This window comes from Molossus molossus, unplaced genomic scaffold, assembly GCF_014108415.1.
Source record: "Molossus molossus isolate mMolMol1 unplaced genomic scaffold, mMolMol1.p scaffold_m16_p_12, whole genome shotgun sequence".
Lineage (NCBI taxonomy): Eukaryota > Metazoa > Chordata > Mammalia > Chiroptera > Molossidae > Molossus > Molossus molossus.
Window position 1 is genome coordinate 70,544,947 of NW_023425347.1, and position 10,974 is coordinate 70,555,920.

General features: G+C 46.5%; 1 protein-coding gene across 3 annotated transcripts in view; it reads right to left on the minus strand.

The window, feature by feature from the left end:
• The window catches only part of RAD54L (RAD54 like), a 37,412-nt gene extending 27,793 nt beyond the window's left edge, over positions 1 to 9,619 (minus strand). For 2 of the 3 annotated variants that reach the window (XM_036255418.1, XM_036255419.1), the window contains exons 1-3: positions 9,502 to 9,619; positions 9,317 to 9,403; positions 7,342 to 7,461 (exon numbers count right to left, since the gene is read on the minus strand). In XM_036255418.1, coding sequence (XP_036111311.1) covers positions 7,342 to 7,461; positions 9,317 to 9,403; positions 9,502 to 9,504 — 210 coding nt within the window. In that variant the 5' untranslated portion in view covers positions 9,505 to 9,619. Of the gene's footprint in view, positions 1 to 7,341; positions 7,462 to 9,316; positions 9,404 to 9,501 lie in introns of those variants that run through there. The other variant, XM_036255420.1, reaches the window with a different exon arrangement.
• Positions 9,620 to 10,974: the final 1,355 nt, after the last annotated feature.

Here is a 10,974-nt window from a genome sequence, read left to right on the forward strand (position 1 = left end):
CAATACTAAAACTGAAATAGTATTTTTCAAAATTATCAGTGTAGGAGAAGCTAGATAGTTTTGAGCCCTGAGAAGCCAAGAATTTATGCTCCAAAATTTTATTTATTTATTTAATTTATTTTTATCCTCACCAGAGGATATTGTTTCTATTTATCATCAGATAGAGAGGAGGGAGAAGGAGGAAGGGGTAGAGAGGGATAGAGAGAGAAAGAAACATCAATGCCGGAGAGACACACCAATTGGTTGCCCCCACCCCACCCAACCAGGGCCAGGGACGAACCGCAAAAGAGGCACGTGAATCGAAATCAAACCTGCGATTCTCTGGTCCTCGGGCTGACACTCTAACTGCTGAGCAAAACCGGCCAGGGCTATGCTCCAAAATGTAAAAGCAAGACTGTTAATCATGCCCAGTCGGTGTGGCTCAGTGGACAGAGCATCATCCCATGGACTGAGAGGTCAGGTTCGATTCCCCAGGTTATGGGCTCGATCCCAAGTAGGGAGCATGCAGGAGGCAGCTGATCGATGCTTCTCACTCACATCAATGTTTCTCTCTCTCTCTCCTTTCCTCTCTAAAAAAAAATCAATGAAAAATAAATAAATAAATATATAAATAAATAAGAGCCCTGGCCGGTTTGGCTCAGCGGTAGAACATCGGCCTGTAGTCCAGAGAGACCCAGGTTCGGTTCCCGCTAAGGGCATGCACCTTGGTTGCAGTTTGTCCCTGGTCTTGCTTGGGTCGTGCAGGTGGCGACCACTCGCTGTGTCCCTTTCACATCGATGTTTCTCTCTCTCTCTCTCCCTCCCCACACTATCTGAACAAAAAATGGAAAAATGTTCTCGGGTGAGGATAAAAAAAAAAATGAGTTGCCCTGGCCGGTTTGGCTCAGCGGTTAGAGCGTCAGTCTGCAGACCAGAGTCCTGGGTTCGGTTCCTACTAAGGGCATGTACCTCGGTTGTAGTTTGTCCCCGGCCCTGATGGGGTCATGTGGGTGGCAACCAGTCAATGTGTCTCTCTCACATCAATGTTTCTCTCTCTCTCCTCCTCCCTCTCCTTCCTGCTCTATCTGAAGATAAATGCAAAAATGTCCTTGAGTAAGGATTAAAAAAGAGAGAATAAATTTCATAAAAAATTATAGATATATATTCTCTTTTAACTTCCATGATACCATTCACCCACTATTTCCCCCCTCTCGGACCTCATGCCCAGTCCCCTAATGGGCTTTCTTTTTCCTCTGCCTAACCCCCCTTAAAAATCAGTGTTCCTCAGGGCTAGGCCCTAGGTTCTTCAGACTACACATTCACCCTAATACTCCAATATACTTTGGAGGTATTAAATATCATCAACATGCTAATGACCGTAAGTATATTTCCAGTCAGTAGCCCCCTCCTAGGCTCCACACCCACATTTAAAATCACCTCCAAACTTGGACGTCCTACTGGTGTCTAAGGCTAAAGTCCTCATCTTCAGAGCTACACTATGACTTTTGTAGGTCTGAGAAACTTTTGTCATTGAGGCTAGAAGGGAAGTCAAGTTTTTGCCACCCCCAAATGTGGCTTTAGGGATATTAATTATTTTAGGCTGTTTTTTTTTTTAAATATGTTTTTATGTCCAGCCAGTGTAGTTCAGTGGTTGAGCATCAAACCATGTACCAAGAGGTCACCAATTCAATTCCCAGTCAGGACACATGCCCAGGTTGTGGGTCCAATCCCCAGTGGGGGGCATGCAAGAGGTGGCCAATCAATGTTCCCTCTCATCAATGTTTCTATCTCTCTCTCTCTCCCTCTCACTTTCTCTCTCTAAAATCAATAAAGGAAAAAAAAAAAAAAAAAAACATAGCCCTGGCCAGTTTGGCTCAGTGGGTCCACAGATCAATGAGTCATGGGTTTGATTCCAGTCAAGGGCACATACCTCGGCTGCAGTTCATCCCAGGCCCTGGTCAGGTTGTGCAGGAGGCAACCAGTCAATGTGGCTCTTTCACATTGATGTTTCTCTCTCTCTCTCCTTCCCACTCTATCTGATGATAAATAAAAACTATCCTTGGGCCCTGGCCAGTTTGGCCCAGCAGTTAGAGCATCGGCCTGCGGTCCAGAGAGACCCGGGTTCGGTTCCCGCTAAGGGCATGTACCTCGGTTGCAGTTTGTTCCCGGCCCTGGTTGGTCATGCGGGTGGCAGCCACTCGATGTGTCCCTTTCACGTCGATGTTTCTCTCTCTCTCTGCCTCCCACTCTATCTGAACAAAAAAATGGAAAAATGTCCTCGGGTAAGGATAAAAAAAAAGTATCCTCGGGTGAGGAGTTAAAAAAAAGTTTGTATTTATTTTAGAGAAGAAGGGAGGAGATAGAAACACTGATGACAGAGAAACATATATGGTTGCCTCCTGCATGTCCCACCACCACAACCACCACCACCATGGAGGATAGAGCCTGCAACCTGGGCATGTGCCCTGACCAGGAATCAAACCTGCAACCTCTTGGTGTATGGGACCATCATACCCAACCAACTGAGCCACACCTACCTGGCTAGGCTGATCATTCTTTTTTTTTTTTTTAATCCTCACCCGAGGACATTTTTCCATTTTTTGTTCAGACAGAATGGGGAGGGAGAGAGAGAAACATCAACGTGAGAGGGACACATCAAGTGGTTGCCACCTGCACGACCCAACCAGGGCCGGGGACAAACTGCAACCGAGGTATATGCCCTCAGCGGGAACCAAACCCAGGTCTCTCTGGACCGCAGGCCGACACCCTACCACTGAGCCAAACTGGCCAGGGCCATTTTATTTTTCATTATTGATTCTTTTTTAGAGAGAGAAGGAGGTAGAGAGAGATGGACACTTCAATGAGAGAGAACATCGATTGGCCGCCTCCTGCATGCCCCCCCACTGGGGATTTGGCCCACAACCTGGGCATGTGCCCTGACTGGGAATCGAACCAGTGACTTCTTGGTGCATGGGTTGACGCTCAACCACTGAGCCACACCGGCCAGATAGGGCAGCCAGGTTTTTGAGCATTAGATCATCCGTGACTTCAAGTGTGGGCCACTTGCTAAACTGTAAACCCTTATTGTCTTTGCTGCGAACTCTCATTCATGTCTTATTGGGCTTTGATGTGTGCAGACGAATGTACCCCTTTAGTTCAGTAACATACATATCATTTTTGTAGCTCAATAAACAAACTTAGTGACTTACTTATATATGGTAAAATTATCACAAAAAGCAAGGGATGATGAACATAATTCAAGAGATAGTTAGGGATGGGAAAAGGGATTATGACTTTGACGATGTTCTAGTCCTGGATGGTGGGTTCACAGGTGTTTATTTTGTATTTTATGTTACATGTTAACATATTCTTTTACATCATTCAATTATTATGTAAAAATTTTTCTAAATGTTTGCTGAGTGCACATATAACCTCTATTACATGTTTCCATCAACAGATTCCCATTTTTCCTTCAAAATCTCCCTGTAAAGGAAAAATACACTCCTATGTGTGTCCTCTACTCTCAATACTACACTACTTCACTTCTGATACCACATGTGTGTTTTCCACACATCAAGCAATTCTTTGGGACCACCTGGGTATCCTACAATTTTTTTTTTAATCCTCACCAGAGGATATGTTTTTATTGATTATTAGAGAGAAAGGGAGAAACATTGATGTGAAATAGAAACATCGATTGGTTCCTCCTGTACACACCCACACCGGGGATCAAACCCGAAACCTAGCTATGGGCCCTGATGGGGAATTGAACCTGAAACCTTTTGGTTTACGAGACGATGCTCCAGCCAACTGAGCCACCCAACGACGGCTGGGTGTCCTACACATAACTCAATTCTGACATTATCTACACCGAGAATGCATCAGATCCTACAGATTAAGGCTTCACACAAAACTGTCTCCCCCATACCACTTCAGATGCCAATCCCAAATCCAGGTTGTTACCTGTGGTTCTGACAGGCTATACATTGGAGGTTCCCACAAACCCTTCCTTGGGTTCAATTTTGGTAGGGAGGCTCAGAAAAAGTTTCCTTACTAGATTACTGGTTTATCTCAAAGGATATGAAAGGATATGAATGAACAGCCAGATGAAGAACTACAGTGAGGTCTGGAAGGGTCCCCACAGGAGCTTCTGTACCTAAGGGGCTTGGGGTATGCCACTTCCCAGCAAATGGGTGAGGTCCTAGTTCACCAACCCAGAAGCTCTCCAAACCCTGCCCTTTTGGGGTTTATCTTTATTGTTGAATGCATTACAGATGTTCCTCATTTTCCCTCCATTGTCCCCCTCCTCCCAACTCCTGCCTCCAACCTGCCTTTTCCTACACTGTTGTCTGTGTCCATTGGCTATGCAATTAAGTTCTTTGTTTTATTTCTTCCCACCACCCCCCAAACCCCCTTCCCTTTGAGGTTTGTCAGTCTAGCAACCAATTTGTACTTCTTAATCCCTTCACCCATTCCCCCAACGCCCCTCCCACCTGGCAACCAACAAAATGTTCTCTGTATCTATGAAAATGTTTCTGTTCTGCCTGTTCATTTTGTTTGTAGATTCAATTGTCGACAGACATGTATTCATTGCCATTTTGTTTATTCACATATTTTATCTTTTTCTTCAAAAAGACCCTTCAACATTTCATCTAATAACGGTTTGGTGGCAATGAACTCCTTCAACTTTTTCTTGTCTGGGAAACTCTTTATATGGCCATCGATTCTAAATGACAGCTTTGCAAGACAGTAATCTTGGTTGTAGGTTCTTGCTTTTCACCATTCTGAATATTTCTTGCCACTCCCTACTGGCCTGCAAAGTTTCTTTTGAGAAATTAGTGGACAATCTTATTGGAACTCCCTTGTAGGTAACTAACTGCTTTTCTCTCGCTTTTAAGATTCTCTCTTTGTCTTGAACCTTTTGCATTTTGATGATGATGTGTCTTAGTGTGGGCCTCTTGGGGTTCATCTTGTTTGGGACTCTCTGTGCTTCCTGGACTTGTATGTTTCCTTCACCAAGTTAGGGAAGTTTTCTGCCATTATTGTTTCAAATAGGTTTTCAATTTCTTGTTCTCTCTCTTCTCCTTCTGGCACCCCCAAGATGCGAATGTTGTCACACTTGAAGTTGTCCCAGAGGGTCCTTACACTATCCTCATTTTTTTGGATTCTTTTTTCTTTTTGCTGTTCTGATTGGGTGTTTTTGGCTTCCTTATATTCCAAATCGATGGTTTGCTTCTTGGCTTTACCTACTCTACTATTGAATCTGTGTAAATTATTCTTTATTTCAGTTAGTGCCTCTTTCACTTCTGACTGTGCATCCTTCATTTCTGACCGGTCCTTTTTAATGCTCTTGAGGCCCTCACTAAGTTCACTGAGGTTCTCACTAAGTTCATTGAGCATCCTTATAAGCAGTATTTTGAACTCAGCATCTATTAGATTGCTTATTTCCATTTCGCTTAGTTCTTTTCCTGGAGTTTTATTCTGTTCTTTCATTTGGGACCTGTTTCTGTGTCTCCTCATTTTGGCAGCCTCCCTGTGTTTGTTTCTGTATATTACTTAACAAGAGGTATGGGGCTAGCTGAGACCAGATGCTGCTTGTTTGAAAGAATTTAGGAGCCTGGCCGGTGTGGCTCAGTGGTTGAGTGTCGACCCATGCACCAAGAGGTCGCAGGTTCAATTCCCAGTCAGGGCACATGCCCAGGTTGTGGGCCCAATCCCCAGTGGGGGATATGCAGGAGGCAGCCAGTCGATGTTCTCTCTCATTGATGTTTCTAACTCTCTCTCCCTTTCCCTTCCTCTCTCTCTCTGAAATCAATAAAAAAGAAAAAAAAAAGAATTTAGGAAAACCTGAAGCAGAGATCCAAGACAGGCCAATCTTATGATTAAGCAACTGGCAACAGCTTGGGTGAGCCTAAAAGTTGGGTGGGGTTAGGCCTCAGGGAATTACCAGGGTGGGGCTACCAGTGTTAGCCAGGTTGCTGGAGTCCCAGATATGGCAACTGTCTGCCGCCCCAGGGAAGGGCTCACCAAAGGAACAAAGGCCTCTGACAGCACATTTGTCCCTGAGAAAGCTCCTTCTCCAGCCCTCGCCCCAATGCCAAACAGCTCAGTTCTTCCCTATATGTCTCTGGCGCCCCTCAAGCTGCCTCCCCTCCAAGTTTAGAGGGAGTGAGTCTGATAAAGTCCATGTGTGGGCCCTTTAAGAGGAACTGCCTGGGGCTCCAGCCGCCTCAGCCTCCCTGAGCCTCAGTTCCCGCTGGTTTTTCCAGCCAGAAGCTATGGGGACTTCTCTTCCTGGCACTGGAACCCTGAGCAGGGCACGTGGTGTGGGACGGTGACTCCTCAGTACTCAGGGAGGACCTTCCCAGCCAAGGAATCCACCTGATTTATATCCACTACACGTGGATGTGGGACCAGCCCATCTGCCTCCGCCCCTCCTACCAGTCTCTATGTGGATGCATCTTTAATTCCATAGTTGTAGGACTTCCATTCAGCTCGATTTCAGGCCATTTTGAATGATGGTTGTTCTGCAGTTTAGTTGTAACTTTGATGTGGTTGTGGGAGGACGCGATACTGCATTTACCTACACTGCCATCTTGACCGGAAGTCTCCCCTTTGGGTTTTTATGGAAGTTTCATTACATAGACATGATTATTATTGGCCATTCATTGGTGGGTTGGTTCTCCTGGCAACCAGCCCCAAGGTTAGGTGCTTTACTAAAACCTTATCATTAACATAAACTCAGGTATGATTGAAGGGGGTTGTTATAAACAATGAAAGACACCTTGTTTTAGTCATTTAAATTCCTAGAGCTCAACATCACTGTCCCCTCAGAAAGCTTGGTCTAAAAAGCTTTGGATGGAGGTAGGCAGATTTGACTATGTTACTCGGTAACTTTGGACAAATAAACCCCTCCAAGACTCAGCTTCCACATCTTAAAAAAATGAGTTACATGAAATAATGCACAAACCTGCCATGGCGATGATTATGTTTGATTTTACTAGAGGAAAACCATGAAAGCTGTAGGACTCTGGTACTTCTTAAAGCCATATGCAGAGTCAGAGACTGAGCAGATCCTGGTTCCGATACCCTGCCACAGCCTTCCCTCTCCTATACCCTCATGTCCTCAGGAATTTGAGCCACGTGAGATCTGGTGCCCAAATACTTTTAAAAGAAGGGGACTCCAAAACAGCACACATCTCTAAGGAAAGAGGCCAGACCTCTTCCAGGCCCCAAGAGCAGGTCCAAAGTTCCCACCAAAGTCTATCTGCTAGCTACTCTGTAGTGTCTTCAGGGGTGAGAACCTTCCTAGCCAAAACAACAGAGAAGCAAATACATTGGTAGGTTGCAGTTCTGACTTACATGTTGACTACTGTCCAGACAGGTTGGGCGATCTGTTAGTTGGGTCAAAGCTTTCCGAAAAGGAGACAGGAAACTCTCCCGGCTCTTGGTCTCACTGCTGGATTTCCGTTTCTTAGGAGTCTAGGAGAGTAATGGGAGAAGTGAAGTCTAGAAGACCACAATGGCAACTAACATTTAAAATGTTTATTAAGCCCTGGCCAGTTTGGCTCAGCGGTTAAAGCGTCGGCCTGCGGTCCAGAGAGACCCGAGTTCAGTTCCCACTAAGGGCACATACCTCAGTTGCAGTTTGTCCCTGGCCCTGGTTGGGTCGTGCAGGTGGCAGCCACTCGATGTGTCCCTTTCACGTTGATGTCTCTCTCTCTCTCTCCCTCCCTCCCTCCCACTTTTTCTGAACAAAAAATGAAAAAAATGTCCTCAGGTGAGGATAAAAAATAAATAAAATAAAATGTTTATTAAGCCCAGCCAGTGTGGCTCACTGGTTGAGCATTGACCCATGCACCAAGAGGTGGCCAGTTTGATTCCCGGTCATGGCACATGCCCAAGTTGTGGGCCAAATCCCCAGCAGGGCGCATGCAGGAGGTGGCCAATGGATGTTCTCTCTCATTGACGTTTCTATCTCTCTCTCCCTCTCCCTTTCTCTCTAAAATCAATAAAGAAAAAACAAAACAAAAAAACTCTTCACACTTATTACCATTTTCACAGTAGTCCTATGTTAAGTGTTTATTATCCTTATTTAACAGGTGAAAATTAAAGTTTAATGAGTTTAAAGAACTTGCCTAATCTGAGATGGGGCACTGGAAGTGGTGAATGCAGTGGGCCTGTGAAGGGCAAGTCCACCAGTATGGAGTCATGCAACCCCCAAATCTTCACTCCAAACACCCCAAGGAATAATTGAGCTATTGTTTGCTTCCCTTCCTGAGTTTCCCAAAGGAGGGACAAGAGTGCAGCTGCCCTCAACTCCCAGGCCACTGAGTCAGTTCATACCATGGCAGTGGGGACCCCAGCACCAAAAACATTTTCAGGAGCAACCAGCAGCAGATAGCACCATTTATCACCCAGCTGTACCAAGTGCTGCCTAAGTTCAAGTCTGAGACACATTCAAGTGGCAAAGGGCAACCAATGTGCCTCCCTCATAGGTAGAGTAGCTCCCTGTACACCAGCAGTGCAACTACAAAGCAAGCCCCACTGAGCCATCAGGCAATAACCCACTTGTACCAGCTTGCCAATATCGGAAGCGTCAATGATCCTATAAGGCACACCTGAAACAGAAACATCAGGCCCCTTCCCTCTCTCTACATGCTTTTACTCACAAACTACCCCTGCCCAAAATTGCCTTCTAGACCTTCTTTAGCTAATCTCTTCCTCCAAAGTTCCAGTGCTCAAATCCTTGCTTCTTGAACTACTCTCTGAAATAAATGCTGCATTGTCTTATTGACTGTGATTTACACAGATCCTACCTACAGCCAGCCCCAGAAAGCCTCGAAGGTGGGAGTAGGGCCCAGGGCCCAGCTCAAAATTGAACATACTATACTTGAGTATTAGCAGCGACTGGAGGGAAAACACCCCACCAATCTAGGCTTTTCGCTCAGGACTCTAAGGTAGACCCTGTACATTCTACTATTCTGTGACATTGGGTTAAGGGACAAAAAGCAAAAGAACAGGCTGCTAGTTGCTGTTGGGGAGCACTTTTTTTTCAAGGTAGCCAAATGGCCCAACCCAATGTGCTCTTTTGCTTTGGAATACCCCTTCCTACCAGGAAAACTGAGTCTATATTAGCTTTTAGTGAGCACTTAAGGACAAATATTTATCTTCATCAATGCTTCACACATAGTAAGCACTCATTAAAATTTCACTGAAAGAGGCTTCTGGAAGTGACAGGGTTCATTCCATGTAACCCCAGAAGTTCAGGATTCCTTTCTGCCCAAACACTCCTGCATCCCCACCTTTCCTATCCCCTTGAGGGCAGAGTACTCACCACTGCCCCAAGCTGCCAGTCTTCATCATCAGAAGATCTGCCTTCCGGTTTTCTCTTGGCCAGCTGGCTAGGAGCTAAGCTCCTCCTCTGAAAAAGAAAGGAATCTGAGCACTTAAAGGAATCCAGCAGCCTGAGGCCATCAAATCCAGGCACAGACTACCCAGTCTCCCCTAGGCCACACTTACCATCCTAGACCCAGGTGCATAAAATATCAAGTATCCATCAGCCAAAAGTCAAAAGTACCCAGCAGCTGAAAATGCTGAACCTGGGCCAGGTAAAGAAGCGGGCTGCTATATTAACGAGAACATGGCTAATTAAAGAGGGATCATGGATGAACGGAAGTCAGCCCAAATGTGAGAGTAGCTAGTTAGCTGAGGCAGGAAAGCTGGCCAAGTGGAAGTATCCAGCAGAGATGAGTAGAGATCTGAGATAGGGTGCGATGGGTGGAGTGCCAGGCTGGGCAGAGTGGAGTCGGTATAATGGTCTCAGGTGGGCGTGAAGGAAAGAGGTAGTTAGGGGGGTAAAGGGTAATCACAGGAGAGAGAGGCTGGGGTGAAAATCCGAGGCCTGGGGAGGGCGAGGCGCCGGAGCCCGGAGAAGGGGGATTGCCCGGGTCTGGAGTGCAGATGAGAGGCCCGGACTGAGGGAGGTCGAGCAGGGATCCAGGCAGGACAAGTAAAAGACCCGGGCTTGGGAGGGGAACCCCAGACGGGGCTGGAAAAAAACCGCAGAAATTAACTTGCTCACGGCACACCGGCTTAACCTTCGTCTCCCCAAAGCGCGCGTTAACAGCCGCCAGGGATCTCTGGTCCCGCCAGGCCCGGTCAATCGAACCTCCCGCGGTGCTGCCGCCGCACCACCCATTGGCTGCGTTCGATGCGTTCGGCGCTCGCGACCCACGGAAAGGGCGGGCCTAGTGATACGACCTCGAAGATGCTCTGCGCTCTGAAGCTGAAGACTCGAGATGCACCTGCTGAGAGGAGGGATTTAGGAGGAAGGGCGGGGCCAACATGGGCGGGAGCCGTTGAGCGAGATGGGCGGGGCGAGCAGGCAGGGCAAGATTTTTGAGCCTGTGGGCGGGCCTCTAGCTCTGGTACTCGGCATTTTTTGTCCAAGGCTGGTGAGCTGGCCTGGCAAGCAGCTCTACTGGCTGTTTGCGCCAGGATGGACCGCGAAAGAGTTGCCACATGTCTGCAGAAAGCTGAAGATTACAAAAGGCAGTACAGGTCTGCTTCTCCCCTGAGCTGGACCTGGAGTGGAGGTTCGGGTTGTCACTCGGTCTGCGGCAGTGAGAGCCCACAGGGGAATTGTTCTTTTTGGTCTGGGGTGTTTTGGAAGAAGCTACCTTCTTTTGCTAGGCAAACCGGTCTTTGAAGATTTGTTGAGACTTAACGACTCTGTCAATGTAAGAAACGTCCAAACCTGTAATACTTTTTGTTTTTTATTAAAAATTTTTATTGATTTTTTAAAATATTGTTTTTAGAGAGGAAGGGAGAGAGAGAAAAACAAACATCGATTTGTTGTTCCACTTATTTACGCATTCATTGGTCGATTCTTGTATGTGCTCTGACCAGGGAATGAACCCACAACCTTAGGCTGGTGTATGGTGATGATGCTCTAACCAACTGAGATACCTGGCCAAGGGTCAACATGTAAAA